General features: G+C 40.7%; 1 protein-coding gene across 5 annotated transcripts in view; it reads left to right on the forward strand.

The window, feature by feature from the left end:
• The first annotated feature begins 9,063 nt into the window (after positions 1-9,063).
• Positions 9,064-20,480, forward strand: part of sptbn2 (spectrin, beta, non-erythrocytic 2) — a 35,756-nt gene continuing 24,339 nt past the window's right edge. For 2 of the 5 annotated variants that reach the window (XM_063894347.1, XM_063894349.1), the window contains exon 1: positions 13,185-13,824. In XM_063894347.1, the coding sequence (XP_063750417.1) occupies positions 13,719-13,824 (106 nt within the window). In that variant the 5' untranslated portion in view covers positions 13,185-13,718. Of the gene's footprint in view, positions 9,250-13,184; positions 13,825-20,480 lie in introns of those variants that run through there. The other 3 variants (XM_063894350.1, XM_063894346.1, XM_063894348.1) reach the window with 3 other exon arrangements.

Raw genomic sequence — 20,480 nt, forward strand, 5'->3', positions numbered from 1 at the left:
AGTCATGGCAGGGATGCATCAGGTAAAAGTATGTCAATAAAGGTTTGCTTTTAATCAAAAGCTCGTTGAAAACTAAGGCCAGTGAACACGTTGTTTTGAGGAGTGTACTTTTGCTACATGCCCATCAAGCGTTTTAAGACTCCATCCTAATGTTGTGGGTATTGAGAGCTGACATTTGCCGGCTACCACGTGTAGAACCATGTTTCATTGCCCAGAGACACCAGCCCATTGAAGAAAATGTCATTGTGACGGAGAAGAAAACCACATGGGCGTGCATACTAATGGTATGACATTTTAAGTGCCGTTCTTGATGAGCCGTTTGACATGTGAGGGTTTTGCATGCATTAGATGGCAGATGTCACATGATTAAGGGTTGTTTTATATGATGCTCGATTTGTTTTGGTCATTTTCTGAAATGCATAGGAGAAATCAGAAAAAGACAGCTAAAGTTCTGTAGGACCAAACTTTACAGGTGTTATGGGGTAGTGGCATAATGTTAAGAGCCCCTTTTTAGAAGGGTTGACTGACTTAACAGGGAACAGGGAACGTAAACATAGTATTTGACTACTCTTTTTGACTAGAATCTCTAATATTGGGGCATGAAATGTTTAGGTGGTTTTTTAGAGGACATTTTAAAGGCTTTATCTGTTTTTTGGCTCTAAATCTATTTCCTCTCTATTACAGGATGGCCATTATCCTATGTCAGTGGTTCAATACTAGCACATCAGGTGTTTAACCCTCTTTATATTTAGTGACTGATTTACACATTGATTGCAAGCTGAATGCAATAGCTACATCGCTTTCATTTAGATTGTGGGATAAAAGCCAGGGGTGTATTCTGTCACGTTTTAAAATGCCTCTTCCTTCTGATACCTTCTCTTTTCCTCCATGGCGAGGATACTGCTTTATATGGAAGACTAGACTTCAAATCAAGGGAGATTGTTATTGAAAATAAATGAAATGGATTTACTCTGAAGAAATTACTAATATGAGCTGAAAACTAAATATTAAATCCCGAGTTACCTATTGCCTATTGCTTTCCTTTATTCATGTATATTCTCTTTTGGAGAATAGGTCATGTAGTAGATGCCATTTTCTGTTGGACATGTTTTATTTATCGGATAAAATACATGTATGTAAAGTCAGCTTTTAGTTCATAAAAATATTATAATGCTCCTAAGACAAACAATAAATGAATCATTTATTGAAAACATTTCTAAAATGTACAACACTTCCCCACAGAGAAGCCAGGCTAGTAGCGCCACCAGAGGGCGACATGATGACTTTCCCCTTCCTGTTCACCTTGTTGAAATGATGCTCATGGAGCATTGTCTGCAGGCAGCATTAGGTGTACGGTCAAAGCGGGACACATACAGTATATTTAATAATTGATGTCCCTTAGGAGCTGTGACTGAAACCTAGCCACAGAGGTCTGCTGTGATATGAATCAACTCCAAACAGGGAGCCAAGAGGAAAAACAATTCGGTGTAATTGTGCATCAAAACACAGTGTTCTCGGAATAATTTATCAGCCACATGTCTCTTTGTCTTTTTCATGGTTTACCCAGGGTTCCTTTGCCAACAAGGAGCCTTCCTCCAGATTACAATCTACCACATTGAACACTTCTGCCTGTGTGTTACTGAAGAGAAAACAATTGCATTTCATTGTAGCTGATTAACTTGCACATTTATCAAATGTATGACATTTAGGAGCTCATGTTGCCAACCATGGAACTGAGTATGGTTTTTGTTGATGCTGGCCAATTAGAAAACACAATATTTGTAAGAATATTTTGTGTTGATTTTAAAAGGTGTCTCTTTCGTAATGTATGTGTTCATTGCAGCGTCAGAAGATGAGCACTTATTTGCAGGATGTCTGTTGTTTTGGTTGCTCTCTGTTATTGTATGAGAAAATGCATATTGATCCAGCTAGTACTGCATAGTGGTCCCAGAGAAAAGCATGTGCCAAAACAAACAAAATAGATGACTTTTTATTACACTATATAATGCGTTTGTTGATCATTCTTGCCTTGTTGTTGTGTTCATGGTCGGAATAACTGTAGGGCCTTTTTGACGGAGAGACAGACGGGTTGTGATGATAGATGGATGAGATATGGCTGTTAGCAGCCTGGCTACATGGGCAGCATTCAACAAAGGAATGAGGCTGTGAATGTGGGCCCCCCATAGTGCTGATTCTCAAAATCCCTCTTGAACAAGCTTTTTTTTCCAGTTCCTGTCATTCACACTTTCTTTGTGCTGCAGTGAACCATATCACTAACCCAGCATACGCCTTGTGTAAATAGTGCTTCTCTCTGATGTGCAATTGTTTTATTTTTAACGTAGTGCAGTGGGAATGGATTGCATTTATTCATCCAGTCTTTTACATGCTGTTGTGTCAAATCTAAACTCGCTAAAAGCAATGTTGTTGGCATGTGCACCCTGTGTTGTGATGCCAGGGATGGACAATGATGACTAAAAAAATAAATAATTTGCTGCCATTAAAAAAAAAAAGCTTTTGATGAGGGGTTTTAACTATACTGTAAAAGATGCTATTCAAAATGCTCAGCAAATCCTACAATATGTCGGGGTTTATTAAATATGTTTGGTATGTTGGATCTATTCTGATTGGTTTGTCAAGAGGACATTTATAAAGTGTAAATTCTTAAGATACATTTTGGGTCTTCCCTCACTAAACCGTACCGGTTTGTTTTCAGAATTCTCAAAAGTAGGTCATCAGCATAAATATTACAGCCTCTTTATGACGAATGGAGGCAACATGTATATCATCAAAAAGCACACCATAAAATGTGAGTTTATTTCGTGTGACATAAGATTTGTGAGGCCAAATAAACTGAAAAAGTTTCCTCACCAACTCTGTCCTTTGCTTAAAATATCCATGAAGTTTCTTTGGGATAGCTGTGTCATTAATATACATTGCACATTATCTTGCATCTATAATTAAACAGCAGCCAATTAGAAAAGAAGATCAAACGTTATTTTAGTGCTTTGAAAGCATTTACATTTTATAGTAAAAGATAGCAGGCATGTCGTTTCTGCCCCGACTTTAAATCATTTCTTTCTTCATAACACTTAAAACTGTAGTGAACAGTGTGACACACAACGTTGGAGTCACACACACAGAACAGTGTTTTGTGTTCAGAATGTCAGAAATATAAAGCAGGAGCAGAAATAAGAGCGTTACAGGGCACGCATGGCAGGGGCCTGCAGCTGGACGTCACAAACAACCATCTCAAAACATGCTTAGTTTTCACATGTGATGTATTGGACAGTTAATCTAGTTACTGTATGTCCCTGATGAATTAACCTCTTCTATTTTTAAACATGAGGTCATTGTGAGGCCTTTTTTTTTGCATTCAGTGCCTCTTCTGTGGGCAGATAAAGTTTCATGCAGAGGCAGAAATTCTGAGCAGTGTGTGCACCGCTACTTTACAGGGTCACAAAGAGTTGCACTCCCCCTCAGATATCGGAAAGCCGATTTAAATCACTGCCAATTTAATCTAGAGCGATGCTAGGTAAATCAAAGATTCTGATTCATTACTGAGACAGTTTTTCAATATTTGAATACCAAAAAAAGGACTTAACTAAAACTTCGGTTTGTGAATCCTAGCTTTTTGGGGATTGACAACATTAGAAACTAAAAAGGAATGCAGAACAAAAAAGAAAGCACCTCTGAAACAAAGTAAAAAAGCCTCCCACACATGAATACTTTTTCTAATGATTTGCGGGGATCAACAGATTGTTAGGTCTATCAGCAGTGCATCAGCATCGCTACACAAACACACGCAGACCTGAAGGCACGCTGGCGGCACTTACGCTTGCACTTCTTGTCCTGTGTGTTTTAAAATGGAAAGATCAATCCACAGTGGATTAGCCACTATGATTTGCATGAATATTTTATTCGCTGATGTATTCAATTTCGGATCTCTAGCTGCCCAAGAGATTGATGCAGCCACTGTTACATCCAGACGAATTTACTTCAAAGCTTAGATGAGCACTCATTCAGAAACATAAGCAGGACTAGCAGCAGCCATTACTGTTGTCTTGCTATCACCCATGCTGTAGCAGTTGCCAAAATTGCCACAGTGGGAATAAGTTTGTAAAGATGAATCATGTGTATTTGAACTTCCCCTGTAAAGCATTGTTACTTGTTCATGTTTTATTCATTCATACCCTGCGTAGACAAAGATAAGCAGTGTAGCTTGAATATAAGGTACAAGACGGACATTGTTTACGAATCAAACACTCTTTCATGGTCGATATCGGAGTAGCTACAGGATACCTTAATGACATGGTACAATATATATTAAAGAGAATAGTGTTGTCTTTGTGACAAACGCGTCCATTTGCCGCTCATGTTGTATTCTTGTGATTGGTTTAAATATGGTGTCCTTTGACATTTAATTTGTTCCATTGAGCTGGTGTCCCAAACTGAAGTAACATGTCAGTTTCCATGCGTGTAAGGCGTGCTGACCGCTTGAGTGTTTGATGAATGTGAAGCTACAGGTCAACAAAGGACCTCTGCTGTCCTATTCAGCAGGGCATTCAGGCCGGGATCAGCAGGGCTGTGTGTAGGGGCCTCTGATGCATACAGTATATGCCTCTGGCTGCCTCCTCTCTGCAAACAGGAAAGGCTCGACGGCTGGCCTCAGCTCTCTGCTGACTCCTCCATTGTATGGGGCCAGTTTGGCGGAGCAAGCTTTGTGTGATGCATTTTCGGATCTGACTCCCCTTCCTGCAGGCTCGTCTGAGTGTCACATGCAGGCATCACAGAGGTGCCCCCTCAGCTTGAACTCATTACATAAAGCTAATGGAAATGGATATTGTTTGTATTGGGATTTACATTGAATGTCAACATCTCATTTCTATTGGATTGTTATTTGATCTGATTCTTCCATGTGAGAATGGATGGTCAAGAGCTTGTTCCTTTTACCATCTTCTGTAAAGTATTACAATTGCCACACATCAGCCCCAGTGAAGGCTATCTCTTACCATTAACTGGTACAATGTGTCTTTTTAGTTTGGTTTGTGGCTGCTTATGTTGAAGCATTATCTCTATTGTATGATAATACAATGGTTAAAATCCAAATACGTTGATCCATGGAGAACCCTACACACTCTATCCCAATGATAGTATTAATGTTTTGATTGTTATGAATGTTCAACACTATGGACCGACCAATCAGCATAGAATATTTTGTCCGTATCATTTAAAAAATGTCAAACTTAACAGCTGTATTTTGACTACCAGTACTGTGGCTTTTGTCAAGACTTGACATGGGGGATGGCTTCTCTGTTTGCCATTACAGGGTGTGGTTGTGTGTGTTTTTGTGTCTCCCCTATTCCCCTGGTGCATGCTGGCCGTGTGCACAGGCCTTATTCCCTGTGGGCGATGGGGAGCTCTGATTCTTTTTTTCCTCTCTCCCTGATTAACGGGTGTAATGACAAACAGACCAGCTGGGTGAAGAGAAGCAGCTCTGTGAGAGGCGGAGGGATGGCGTGTGTGTGTGTGTGGGGGGGGGGGGGGGTGAGACAGAAAGAGGTGGCGGCTGTGCCAGTCATGTTGCCGGCTCTGCCCTGCTTCCTTCACCGGTGTCGCTCTGCTGTGAGCGATTGTCTGATGTCGGCCCAGTCAGAAGCTGTGTTTTGTTTGGCTTGAGGCACTCGTCGTGTGTCCCATTTTCCCCCTTCCCTTTTACTCTTCCCTTTTTTGAGAAGCAATTTTCTTCCGGGCAGACACACTTATTGAACATGTCCCGCTTTTAAGGTTCGACTACATATAGCCCATGCTTTGTAACCCAGCTTCAGGATATTTCATAACAGAATTGCAGATTTCACTGAATTTGTGTTTCCTTTACTTACATTTCCACACAATAGACCATTTAACAATAGACTCGTAAAAAAACTGCTCTTATTTTATTTGTATTAGTTTTTGATGGTTTTCATTTCAAGTATCCAGAATAATCACACACACAGGATAGATATGTCCCATCTCCAACTCTTTCATTACATTAATGTGAGTCTTTGTTATGAGTGGATTAAACCAGGAGGGGATTTTCTTTCATAGAAATGTCCGCCCTCTTTCGTGCCACATCTGACTGATTGTCTGCCTCTTATCCTTATGTCAGTAGTATAATTGGAGGTTGCATACGGGTCTGGGGTTTAAGTATGGAAGAAGTTGACGTCTGTTTAGCTTTGTAGAGCAAGGTTACAGTTGAGGGGCTCTTTTCTGTCTCTGATTCGGTTCCTCTCTACGAAGCATTTGTACGTAGGCTAGTGTGATTGTAGGCGTTGAACCGACCCACTTTGTGTTCTGAATACTGATACACACATGCTGAGTGGGTGGATTTGTGTGTGTGTGGCTTTTGGAAGCACTGTGGGCATGTGTGTGTAGGTTAGGTTTGGTGGTGATGGTGGGGGGTGTAATATGTCAGTGTGTGGGGAACAAGGACTACAGTATCATAGTAGGTCAGAGGATTGTTTGTCTGATCCATTAAGGGGCGATTAGCGAAGGCACTGCCCCGAGACCCTTTTTTCCTACCGACAATAAGGGGAGGATTGCCCTCGATTTGCCACTGCCAGACTCTCGTGACCTCACCGGTCCCACCTCCATCCAGCCCCCACCCTGGTCCACTCCCACTGACAGATTGTCCCGAGCTGCTTTACTGCCAGGCCTGCCCTGGATAGTGTGTCCTCTTTGTGACTCTTGCTCGCATGCCGTGACGTTTTGGTTACTTAAGCTGCACGAAAATCCTACCACTTTGCCAGCTGAACCGCACCACATTAGTGCATGGCATAGACCTGCCTGTGGGTTTTACTGTTATTGTTTCTTAATTTGACGTGGTGATGAAGAAGATGAAACAGGCTGGTTTTTTTTTTTGTCAAATTTGATGTTTGACATACTGTGTGATTATTATACTTGAGAGAATATTAAACATATAAAACAAAGGAATGAGTTTACTGATCACACACACACACACACACACACACACACACACACACACACACACACACACACACACACACACACACACACACACACACACACACACACACACACACACACAGGCACACTCCAGAGGGGTCAAGACATTAGCCGAGTCCTGGGGCTCCTATGAGTGGGGAAGAGACATGTTGGGGGGCAGTGTGGAGGCGTTGCTCTGCCTTCTCCTCTAATCCCTGCATTTAGTTTCTATTCACAGCCACTTCTTAATCTGCCACTAATAGGATTTGCCGAGCTTTTTGTTTTATTTTTTTATAGCTGGACTGTTTGTGACTTATTTGACTTGTCTTAACAATAACAAGGTGTGTCCTACTTTAGAATCGGGGGGGAAGGACAATGCCATGGTCTGACCTCTTAATACAAACTAAAGCCTTCAGTGATGCAGGAGGAATGTAATGCCACGGTCTGTAAATGTAAGTTTAGGGTATTAGACTATATGTGAATTCATTTTCACAGTGCTGTATTGTGGGGTTAAGCGGTGTTTGATATCAACAGAATGACAGCATCAGTTAATTAATACTGGAAACAAAGCCAAATGGCCATATTTATCTAAATGACCATGTTCTACACTACGCTCAATGACGTGATTGCCTGTCTATTATGCATTTTTGGATTTAATGACGAAAGGGAACTGTTATATGGGCCCAACACTGGCGGTGTACAGTACTGATGCCTATCGGTTCTGGCAGTTGCCTGTTATAGATTTCCACGTCTGATTTAGCGGTTGCATTGACTTTCACGACATGATTGGTCCAAGAATGGTCCTAGCGGACACATTAGTAACAGTCCTACATTCAACCAGATCAATCTCTGTCCTCAGCTGTGATCGTGTGTTTCAATCACCCTGTCTGGAAGAGCACAGAATGAATACACAACCTAATTAATGTGCAATGTGTTGAATAGCTGGCCTACTTAATCTTCTCTCTAGAGTACCTTGTTTGTTTCTTATGTCTTTCTTTCAGTCTCTCACTATAGTGCCACATAATCCAACCTAGACTAGACTAAAATAACACTAACATTTTAATTTCAAGCGCTTTATCAGGTGCTCAAAGACCCTTATCAGTGGTAAAAATAAACTGGACCCGATAGTCTTTATGAAGAAAGTTTATAATGACAAAATGAAGATTATAGTTTGCATTTTTAGTTAGCAGTCCTCACAAAACACCAGACACTCCATCCTCTGTCTGTAAAACTCAGCTAAAGCTACTAGACACCACAAACAGGTATTAGCAAACAGACTATTCCTCTATTAATCTCTCTCAATGCTCTTAAACAAATGGCCCCAGTACGTTTATTGGGTGTCTCCGATGAGGGGGTTTAATCTTGATGTAGACCACCCATTGGTTGTCTGTCTTCTGAGGACGCAAAAAGGACCAGATGCATCGTATATGTCATCAAAATACAGACACTCGCGCAGTAGGAGAAAAGGGGGTGGGATTGACCTCCGTGTTTTATGAAGTATCGATTGTTGCCATATGAGGGTCCAGTCATTACAACCCGATGCTGAGTTGGTTCAAACAGCAGGATAGGAGGGTCCTGCATGGCTGGCAGTGAGTGCAAGGACAGGGACTGAAAGTATAAAGTGCAAGAATCTGAGAGTATTATACCATTTATCCAACATGTGCCGTGAACATAGGTGAAAGAAGCAAAGCAAAGCACAGCTGGATGATACCTTTACATAATATCAGTATTGTGGCAAGCTATTGTTTGGGGTTTTTACCTTGGCTTACGGGAGCTATTATATTCAATTATTGGTTGGTTTACTGAAAAACTTCCTGACAGTTGCTGAACTTATCTCTTAGACACTCTGGCAGTTGCGGTGTCTAAGCTGCTATTTGCATATGACTATCATTTGAGCTCATAAAACTTGAGTGCAGCTGTGAGGCTTTGAGCAGAGTGTGGGTGATGTATATTTCATTGCATCATCTAGCCTTGGATGAAATAGAAATAGATTTTTTTTGGAAACTTCTCCTATCACACAATGTCCACTCATCTCTGTAGGCACTGACTTTGCATTTGTGTGTCTGTGTCTGAATTGTAGGTTGAATGTGTTTTCCTCCAGCCGGGACATCATGAGCACCATCTCGCCGACGGATTTTGACAGCTTGGAGATCCAGCAGCAGTACAATGACATCAACAACCGCTGGGACCTGGCAGCAGAGACTGACTGGGATAATGAGAACAGCTCAGCACGACTCTTCGAGCGCTCGCGCATCAAGGCCCTCGCAGGTATGCTACACTTCAGGCCCGACTAACGTAGACAGTTGCAAGGTGTCAACATGCACCTGTGTGTGTAGTTGTGTGATGACGGATGCACATAAGTTCTGTTTTGCGTCATTCATTGTTTGAGTTAAGAATAGGAATCGTTGTGTAGCAGTCTCTCCTGCAACGTTAACATGAGCTGAAGAATAAAAGTAGCTCATTAAATTAATCATCAAACCGTTTGCTCTGACTGATGGACAAACTGCATTTCATGCTCCATTCAATCTTAATGAGCCAGACAGAATGATATTAATTTTGTGATGACATTTCAAATACCACCACCAAAAGGCAAGTCCACTATCAAATGCAAAAACAAAATTCAGTCATTATTTTCAGACTCCATCACAGAAATTAATACAACTATTAGGCCATACAAAGGAATCATCATTATTCTACATTTTAAGATGATGACTTTGTCGTTTTTGGAAAGCCTTATTGGAGTTGTGTTTTTTATTTCTTTTAGGAAATCTTTTACATTTTCCGATATTTTATATTTAGGCCTGTATGGTTTTTTTTAAAGTTAAACTTTCAAATATGCAACAAGAGTTTGAGAAAAAGATGGCATTTGAAAAAACTGTGACAAACTAACTGTTATGCGCACAGATCTACTAAGGCTTTGTAGATTGGGGAACCATCTGTATTATTCTCTGTCCCAAAAGGCACAATTCTCTCTTTTGTAGGGCAAGCAGAATTACTTCCAAAAGGAGGACAAAGCCATGCAGCTGGATAGTCAATTCACCACAGAGCAATACGCTGTGAACGAATGAGGTGATGAGAATAGACTTTAGGGCTATTAAAGGTCTCTTTGAAATCCTCCATCAATATACCGACAACTAAAGATACATGGAAGATCTACAATGTTCATCTCATGCAGCATATCCTATAGGAGGCTTCCACTAGTGTGTGTGACCCAGGTGAAACTCCTGATGGCTCCATTGGCGTGTATTTGTGTTTCTTGAACTATAGGATACCTTCCTAGTTTCACATGGTAGAGAAGCGATCTCTATTAATAGTCTAAACAAGCTGCAGTATCATACAGACCCCAGCAGAGGGGAGCAACAGGCAGACACACACACATACACACACACACACACACACATACACACACACACACACACACACACACACACACACACACACACACACACACACACACACAGAAACCGTATGCTCTGTTGTTTTTTTAGTTTTGCTATAGTCAAAGTATCTCTGAAAGATAAACCTAATTTTACTTACAAATATGACCTCACTTACTCCCTCATGCTAACAGGAAACACATTTGAGTGTCGCCTGGTTGTGTTTTGTACTGCATTTGAAGATGTTCTGTGTCTTGCTACCATATAGAAAGCAACAGAGCGCTCTAACACTGATTGTACCAGTGTGACCAGAGGAGACTGTGTTCGTGTGTGCATGTGTGAGTGAAACCTGTGGTACCATCTCCGTTTGACATGTGTGGGCTTGATGCGCACATTCTCTGACATGCTGTAGCAGCAATGCCCCCCAGGCATAACTCCTGCCTACCTTAAACAACTTCTCACAAATGTCAAGACCTTCAGCATTCTGTAAGTTGCTGCCTTCTGGTGCTTCAACATCTCCCAGTATCTCACAATTACTCCCTCTGTAAAATGTCTCTTAGATTAATTTGACTCCTGGTGTGACAGCAGCGGCTGCAGCTCGCTTCACAGTACAGAGCTTCTCCTGTGTTAAAGATAATTGTAATTTGAATAAATAACCACTTATCTACTCTCCTATACTGTGTGTGGTAGCAAGGCAAGCGGTGAACATTTGAATTTCTTCAGCTTTACACTCACACAGTTACAAGTTCTTACTTGTGAGCTTACACAGTAGAGTACTTTGAAAGCATCCATGTTCCTTTGTATCACTACTCATTCATTACTTATCCACATCATTATCATAGATAGATCAGTTAAATCTGGAATCCAACCAATGATAATACTCAGACTATGCTTATAGACGATGCATACATAATGAAGAAAACGGCAGACGCCTGAATAATAGATGAACATTTCTATTCACTCTCACATTGGGACACATTTTTAAGATGTTTTGTAGGACTTCAGCCTAAGAAATCAAGCCGTCTTGCTCCAGGGGGATTCCCTTAAGATCAGATATTTAGTTGAGTATCGTCCAGCCTTACCCCCCTCCCCCATGTCCCTGCAGGGGTTGAGCTGTTGGATGGATAAAAGATACATGCTCAGCAATAGATCTCTGTTTCTCCCTCTGGTAATGCTTACTCCCCTGCAGCTCCTATGTTTTTCTCTTCCTCATCTGCGTTCATTCACCACACCAGACCCTCATTAATTATCATTAAATCCAATGCATGAGCTGCTCCCACATCCCCATTGGCAGACACTCTCAATGTTTGTTGTCATATTTTACAAGATTAAGAAAATATTATCCAGAGTGTTTATTTAATAGTATGTCCAAATGACTAATGAGTTTTAGAGATAAGTCTGAACATAATATCTTAGCATGCTTTTGCCAGACACGCAAACCTGCCACCACATCTGCGTCTCGTGGTAATTGAGATTGTGTGTTTGAAAGATGCCCAATGGGATCCTAAATGGCCATTTCCAGTTTACCATGTCTCTGCTCCTCATTTCTCGCTGCATGTGACCACTGCTTGTGATCCTCAGGAGGAAGTGTGTTCGCTTTGGATCTCATTAGTCCAGTCCCCCCTCCATAAACACCCAGGCGCAGAAGGCCGGGGGCATTTGGTCTGCTAATAAGATCCATCCAGATGCTGCCGGCTCATCAGGACAAGCACAGATCAAAAAAACACCACACATTTTTACCACTACCCCCTGACCAGACCAAAAGCCAACTTCTCGTTAGAAAGGTGGTGACCTTTTGTCCTCAAAGTGTTTACAATGTAATTTTTTCAAACACAGGCAATTATTGCATGTGTCACTTTTACTGTTACACTTTTAAGGGCGTTAGCAGCAGCACGGAAGAGTCTTCAACTGGAGAGGTATTCAACTTAAAATATATTAGAAGTCTTTTTTAATGCCTAGTTTCTGACGTTCGTTTTTGGTGTGTGTATTGCACAGATTTTATTGGCGTTGCAGAGTGGAGCACATGCAGCCACAAAAGTTAAGTGTACATATGTGCCAGAAACATGTGCTAAAAGGCTGTAATTACTTGGGCTAAAGGATGTCACTTTGTTAAGTGAGGGAGGAAAATATTACTTTTCTCACCCCAGAGCAATTCAGAATAAAAGTGTATTTTCTTCCAGTGTTTGCATGCAAGAAATCACTTAGGTTGACAATGGGAAATCAAATTAAATAAGAAACATTGTTCCCTTCCATGTTAAGCCATTCATCTTTCTAATAGATTTCCGTAATCTAGTTTGACAAAACATTTGTTAATTAAGTGTAGTTTTGTAATTGTTCTACACAGGTTTTGACTTACTTCCTCCCCCACTCCTGCCTAACCATCTGCTTGACAAACCGACACACAAGTTCATCATTTCAAATCTTGTTCAGGCAGGAAAGAGCTTGTCACGTTGCTGAGATACTCTGAACAACTTCCTTCCTGTCTTAACGCCTTATCACAGACAGAGCCCGCAAACAGAGCAAGGCAAATTGAATCTTGTGTCAGAGAGTGATAGAACAGAGAACCACATAGTGAGACAGCAGGATAAGAGGATGGATCTCATGGAGACTATCCTGATATACCTTCTTGGCAGGCCACACCCTGGTGCTCTCTGGAATTAAGGTGGCATTACATAATCCGCCTCAAGCTACACGAGCAAAGACTTCTAATGGTTTAGTCCACCTCCACACCTCCTCCCTCTCCTCTTCAAGCACTGTGTTCCTCCTCTGTGCTCCTCCCTCAAACACACCTTATGCAAATGACACAGTTTTCAGTCAGCACAGCAGGCTTTGTTTACACAGCTATCCGACCGCGGCTGGTTAGCCTGCTCTGCTGCACTCTGCTCAGCCAAATGCATGTTCAGAGTTTGGAGGGAAGGAAGAGCCAGCCTTGAACCACAAGGGAGTGTAACCAAACGTTTTTACTTTGCTCAGAGGCCACAAGTGGTGAAATTTCACAGGAGGAGGTGAAACAAGAGAACATTTTGTTCTTCAGTTTTGTTTTAAATGATTCTTTAGAGAAACCCCTCCACCGTTGCACTGCTGTATTTTCATTGGACAAGGTGGGACGTACAGTAGAAGAAGAGAGGAACAGGCGGCAACATTTTCAAGCTTGAGTTGTGCACAGCATTGAAGGAATCAGAAACAGGAGGACAAACCAAGGCATTTTGGATATACAACACTTTTATTTTTTGGAAAACCCTCTGAAGGAGTTTATATTTTTTAAGCGGGAAAAGTCGCTTTTGCTGTGCTATGCAGGAGAACTCCCATTCACTCTGTGTCTGAGAGAAATACTTAGGAGATAGATCCAGAAAAAAAGCCATGGAGTATGAACGCAGGGACAGAGAGCCCTGCTTGTCCCCAGCAGCATTTGTAAATCAGGTGCAATATTCCAACATCCTGGAAGGGAGGTTTAAGCAGCTGCAAGGTAAGAGTCACAATGACCTGTCTATGGTTGAAGGGTAAACTGTACTTTTAGGGAATATACCTTTTATACAATATTTGGTGTTTGTCTTATGGAAAAGTTGCTAATGTTAAGACTGTCCAAGAGTGAAGGTGTTACCCTTTAATAAATATCCTGTTGTGTGCTAACACAGGGAATATGTTACATTAGGACCTATTTGCTTTAGTGTTGGTCCTGCTGCAGGTGCTGTGGGTTGTAAATGAGTCTCCAGCAATAGTTCCACATTTTTCTCACGTAATTGATTACCTGCGAGAGGCTGGCCAGACTCCTCTCTCAATTGTGCGTTATTGTAGTGATGACTGTGGAGAGAATCTAAGAGAGCCGAAGCAGACAAACACTAGGCTTCAGCTCAGCTCTAAAGCAGGCAGTCTGGCAACTGATCACTGGGCCACCTGTCCTTTCCTTATCTCATTACAATGAACCGCTCTGTCTCTGGCTAAAGCCTGTGAGGTCTTGCAAACAGGAATCATAGAGACCAGTGGACTTAGGAAATGATGTGGTAACTAAAGTGCCACCCCCCTCAAACTTAGATTAATTGTAATGGAATCTTGTAATTCACCCCTTCTTGGCTAAAATGCTGGTATTGAAATTGAAAAACTATGGAGAAAAACAGTTTTAGCCTACTTGGTCAAGGTTTTTGTTTGTTCAAGATGTGTACCTGTTAAACTCCATTTATTACCATGTGGCCTGTTCCTGTGAGCTTTTGACCATTAGTTACTGCCCATGAGATAAATTATTAGCAGTAGCTGAGTGTAGAGCAATAGTTTCTGAAACTATCAGTTGGTGTGCATGAAGATCATAGTGTTTAGCTTTAGTTTCCGGTCCCTCCCTGGGCTGCTTTCTGGTACGGAGAGCTCATCTTAGAGTTTACTTGGGGGGCAGGTGTATCCTCTCTGCATGTTTGACATTCTTGTTGTTGACCAACACTATCTTACCTCCAATTTTAGTAAGATCTTCATTGGTGCACAGAGGAAGAGATTAGTCTGCTTAAAGACATGTATACAGATGTCTGAGTATATGTGAAGTGATTAATACAAATATGTCTACACCTTCACAGTGACATTTAAAGAAGCTCTTGAGTGGAGATAATAACCATCTTCTATTACAACGAATATACAAGATTAACAATAATGTCACACTCAGCTGGGCAACCTCACACTCAAAGAAGCTGCGAGTACATACCTCCAAGTCTTTTCCAACTTGTCAGGCAAGAAAACCTTTAACTGATTGTGTAATTATGGAGGTCAGAGATCAGTCTCCACATTTATGCTGAAAAGAGATATTCCCACTTCCCTCAAACACAAATATGATGAAATGAGGTGCATTTAAAACAAAACTATTCATGAATACAATCTAAAAGATTTTCAAAGAGTGATTATATGCTTTGTTTTTAATCATTGAGATGTTCTGGATGGAGTTTGCTGTAAATATACTCACGCGCACATACTCAGACACAAACACATTTTGGCAACACCCACTTGTATTTCCAGTTTGACTTCCCTTGAGGCTCATTCTTTGTGTCACTCCCTCTCTGCCTCACTATGTTAAACCATGATGTATGCTGATGATACAGAAAATGCATATTTTGTTGTCCAATTCACACATCCAAGCAATCCCAAAATACTTTTGTACACCAAACCATACATTGTTTCCATTCAGTTTAAATATTTTTCCCATAGCAGTCAAGGTCAGAGGTTACCAACTTCTCAAACATACACCTGATTTCCATTTGAACATTTAAACAGAGAAAGATATTTAAAAAAAAAACACATCTCATTTATTTTCCGTGCCTGGAATTTGGTAAAGACTCATTTTCAAGACTTCTACCATTATTGAAAGCACTGAACACACACGCTTTGTCTGACTCAGTGGTGAATGATAGGTAACTAAATAACTAAGGCTAAGGGAAAAAGGTTTAATGGAACACTGGACACACGGTTAAATTGAACTATGAGGAGGAAAGATCTTCGTCTCTGTGAGATTATAACAGTCTGTATTAACAGATGGAGGGACATTTGCTGTTTTTTGTATAGTTTAAATAAATAGAAAATCCATTATAATGTATAATTTTAACCCATAGAATAATTTAAAGAGACAATACATCTTTTTCTGAAACCTTGGCTTTGTCTAGTTTCCCAAATCACACTGTCCACACTATTATGTAATCATATAGGGCCTCGTGTGTGAAAAACGCAATAGAGGGAGGGTCTGTCGAAGTTCATATTGCCTAATACTTCCTAATAATTCCAGTTGTTGATCTTGGTGCCAAGATAAATACATAATCAGTTGTATTTGATGTCCTAGTTCAAAGAGTTATGTTAGAATACTGGGTCACTGTCTTCGCTACCCTGCACCCTCTTGAGTCAACTGCTGTGGTCACGTCACTCGACAGGCATTAGCGGTATGCTTTATGCAAATAGACCGTACTTTGACACATTCAGAAATGTCATGTCGTCTAACTCAACAGTCCTTTTTTTCCCCTCATGTCCCTCAGAAATCTTGGTCTCCAAAGTCACAACTTCGAAAATAACCCTAGCTATTTTTATTCTTTCTCATTGAGTGCTCAGCTCTCTAGATCAGAAGAAATGTTGTTTTTATACTTTATTAAAGAATCTGAATTGACATTGAAAGGGAGCAATGTTGAGTTCGGTTAAGGTTTCAAGGTCTAATGACCTACTATGAATTAAATGTTGTAACTTAATATTTCTAACACACCTAGTGAAAGCTCTGACTCTGGTGGCCTCCAGCTGTAACTCAGAGTCACATTACCCTGGTGAGGGTTCATTATACATACACACACACCCAGACAAAATACCTTTTTTGTTTGTACAGTTTCACCAATATTGACAGTTTCCTTCTTGGAAGGGTAACTGGATAGTGCTGTTTTGGTGGACATTTATTGGCCTGTTGACATTTCACACACTTTCTGTGTCCAGATGTTATGGCTGCAAGGTGTCAGTTTCTGTCTCTTTTCTCATGGGATTGGCCTGTTCCCTCCTCCCCTATCTTTTCCATTATCAGCCACAGCTGCAGATGGCACAGCGGAGCATGACCTGAAGGGTTCAGAACCTTCCCTGCCTATATAGAAAGGGAAAGATGACAGTTGTGTAAGAGAGGTGTCTATCAGATTCCTCCTGTCTGTTTTGTCATTTTAAGAACAAAGTTAGGCAAAGCAGTGTCTTTCTATACTTTTGACCGCAAACTGTTAAATGTGTAAAAATAACTCATGCCACATGTGGCAAGGCGTCGGTTTTACCACAGGCCTACTTTCAAAGTCATAAGCAAAGGAAGGGCCCTTCTGCTTTTCTAGAGAAAAAAATTCAAAGCATGTGCATCTCTAAGTGCCATTTTTCTCACTTTGTTTGGCACACACAGGATTTGCTTGTGACATCAGAAATAATTGGTGTAATGATATGCAGGGATGCCTGCTTTAAACGTAATGTGTAGTAATACACTGAGGGTACATTTCCCATTTGCTTCAGAGATATGTAAAATACTCAATGATCTGACATGCAGCCAGATGTCAGATGATATGCTGTGGCTGTTTTTTTTCTAAACTGTTGCTTACTTCCTACGGTTTTTATACAGCTAAGGCTGCTGTTGACTTTGAAGGTGTAGTAGATATTGTAACCTTAATCAAATAGTACACAAATGTAAACACTCTCTGAAAGAACTTCTTTGGCAATGAGTCAATCGGATCAACCAGAGTTTATGTAGACAAGACATCACAACAGGCCTTTAAAAAACATTATTTATAAATACTAGTTTGTTATACAACTAATCTAACATGTTTTTCTTCATTGTTTGATTTGCATATGACCTTCATTTCATGTCCCGCTCAAAAACTGTAGTTGACTCTAGCTAAACCACCTAATTGTGTCAATTCAGAATAGTAACCACTCACCACAGGGCTTTTTTGAAAAGGTATTTCCTCTCCACTTTATGTGATAAATTCTTCATGAAAACAAATAACAGACTACAATCCAAGATGGGAAGGTCGTTCTCTAATGAGTGCCTTGGCTCTACTCTATAATCTCACACAACAAAACACTTGGCGTCTGATGGTTGGGGAATGGATCCTTGAGCTTTAGTTTTCAGCTAAAACGTGACTGCAGAATCACACACAACCCATACATATGCCTTAGTAAGTATCCTGATACAATCAAATGTATATATCTCTCTGCAACCTTTTGAATCTTCCAAATATGTATTTTCTAGTGGAGACATACTTACATATTCATACACACTGATCTGAACACTCACGTTATAATTAACACTTGAGTCGTCCTTTAATTAGTCTTTGCTACCTCTTATTTAAAGCATGTTTGGCACTCAGTTTAGCAAGCATTTAGTAGTTAAACATTTTTGACTTTGGTATTGTTGCAATTACAATATATTTTACATGTGTTATATGCTGTATTGTAAAATGTATAATAGAAGTAAGAGCAGAGCTGAAAGCAACACAAGTCAGACTCCTTTCTCTGTACCCTTTGGCATAAAACCATAATCTTCTCTGTGTGGGAATGTCCAAGATAAGGTCTTTTAAGCAGATTAAAGCAGACGGGTTGATGGAAGCAGTTTGCTCATTCTTTCTGAGGACGGGGTGACTTTAGGCACTTATTACACAAGCTCAAAGACCGGATGTCAAGAGTTTATGAAGTCAAGGGCATTTCAGCCCCGCTAGAAAGGGAACCAGGAATGGCTAAGGAGGGAAGCATGACGTGGGCACAACTTAAATGAGATGAAATTAGCAGCAGTTAATGATTACCAGCATGTGCTCACATCTTCTCTGAAAGCTTCTCACATGTCTGGTGGTTTGAAAATAACCACAAGACAGTAGTCCGATGTGTTTGATAATGAATGGTCAGGGAATTGAAAAGTGTATAAAATCTGCCGTGTGCATTTGTAGCTATTTTATGAAGTGCTTACCACGGTAAGTTATTTATGGACGGAGTCACTATTTGTCCTCTGTGCTGAAATAATGCCACCGGGAGCCGAAGTGCAGTGTCATGCAACCCTGCGAAGGGATGAAGGATTCAGTTAGCAACATAGGAGACCTCTAATAGGGTGAATCACAAGAAAGACTCTGACCCTCTGTCACAACTTCTGCCCCATTCAAGCATATTTTTGTCTTTATTAGAGACAGACGGTGTCAGGGCATGGTCATGGGTTAAGGAGCAGTGTGGACATCTTGTAGTGGACTTTTGTCTACTGTGCATAAAATAACACGGCACACTTTTCAAAGTGTAGGGATTAATCCCTCACTAAGGTTGATTAACCACCGTCAGAGTTGTTGTGAACTTATGAAGGGGATAAATGCCTTTGTATTTAGCCCTACCTTCAATCAAACTGCTCGCACTTACTTACATTTTTTTACCGTGTTGTACATTTGAGCACTATAGGGGCTATCCTTAACTTCGTGCTATGCATACAGGTAGCCAAAAAAACGCTGACCAATATGGGTAGGTGTCTTGTTGCCCTTGTCTTCAACTAAATTACAGTGTGCTAGCAGAACACCTTCCTATCAAACAAGATTTTGTCTCAATGACGTCTGTCATAAATCAGTCTGTGTAGTGATTTAAACAATATGTAGAGAACAGGAACAAGTACTGTAATTCAAACCTAATGTGGACTTAGTCTTTGTCCTAAACTGCACGTATGTTGTTCTGATGCAAAGATATATCAGTTTCCTTCATAGTTATGTGTGTTCCTTGGCTCAGCTATTCACTGTTGGAGTCTTCATTTTATCCCCAGACAGGATTAAGCCTTGCGGCATTTTTGCTCCGATTACTTGCAGATATTCATCTTTATCAACTGTGCTAAAGTTGAGGGTTAAATAGGAAAGCAGCAGCGAACTATGCCTCACTACCCCCCCCCCCCCCACCCCCCATCCCCTCCCACCTTGCCATATACTTAAAGCTTACTGCCAGAGACAAACATGTTGAAAGTGACTGGACATGCCCAAATATGCTTTTGAAACATTTAATGATGCCTCTAACCACCAGTTCAGATCTGCCATTTGTAAACAATGGAGAGAACACACACTTGTTTTTCCACCTCACACTCTGATAGGCACCGGGAAGGTAGAACTGAGAGAGAGAGGAGGTGCTTTTAATGCGGTTTTGAATCACATCTAACATAGTTTAGAGAATTCGTGTAGGATTGGGAGAAGCCAATACATATTTTGTGCTGGATAACAGGCATGTCCACAACTATACAAAAGCAATTTTATCACACCTTGTAGCCCCCATCTTTGACACGTTTTTTTATTTTGTGTGTAGGTGAACTGTTGTGTTGAATTGTCCATGTTTTAAAGCTGGTGCAGAAAGTCATTGCAGTGGGTTTTTTTGGCCAAAAAGCTAAGATTATGACAGATTTTGTAAGATTTACTGGTAATTACAAGGCTTGCTGTCCAAAGCTCATATTTTCCCACTGTTCTCTCTTGTCCTCTATTGTGTAATTGTGTAGAAATGTTGGCAGGCTCTGCAGGTATTTTGCATGACGTTAGACATCTGACATAAAGGATGCATAGTCTCAGTTTCTTTTCTCACCTTTAGCTGTAAGGGTACTCTCTGTTAACAATAAACATGCTCTCTGTTGCTAAGCACTCTTACAGGTTA

Source organism: Eleginops maclovinus, chromosome 11 (assembly GCF_036324505.1).
Source record: "Eleginops maclovinus isolate JMC-PN-2008 ecotype Puerto Natales chromosome 11, JC_Emac_rtc_rv5, whole genome shotgun sequence".
Lineage (NCBI taxonomy): Eukaryota > Metazoa > Chordata > Actinopteri > Perciformes > Eleginopidae > Eleginops > Eleginops maclovinus.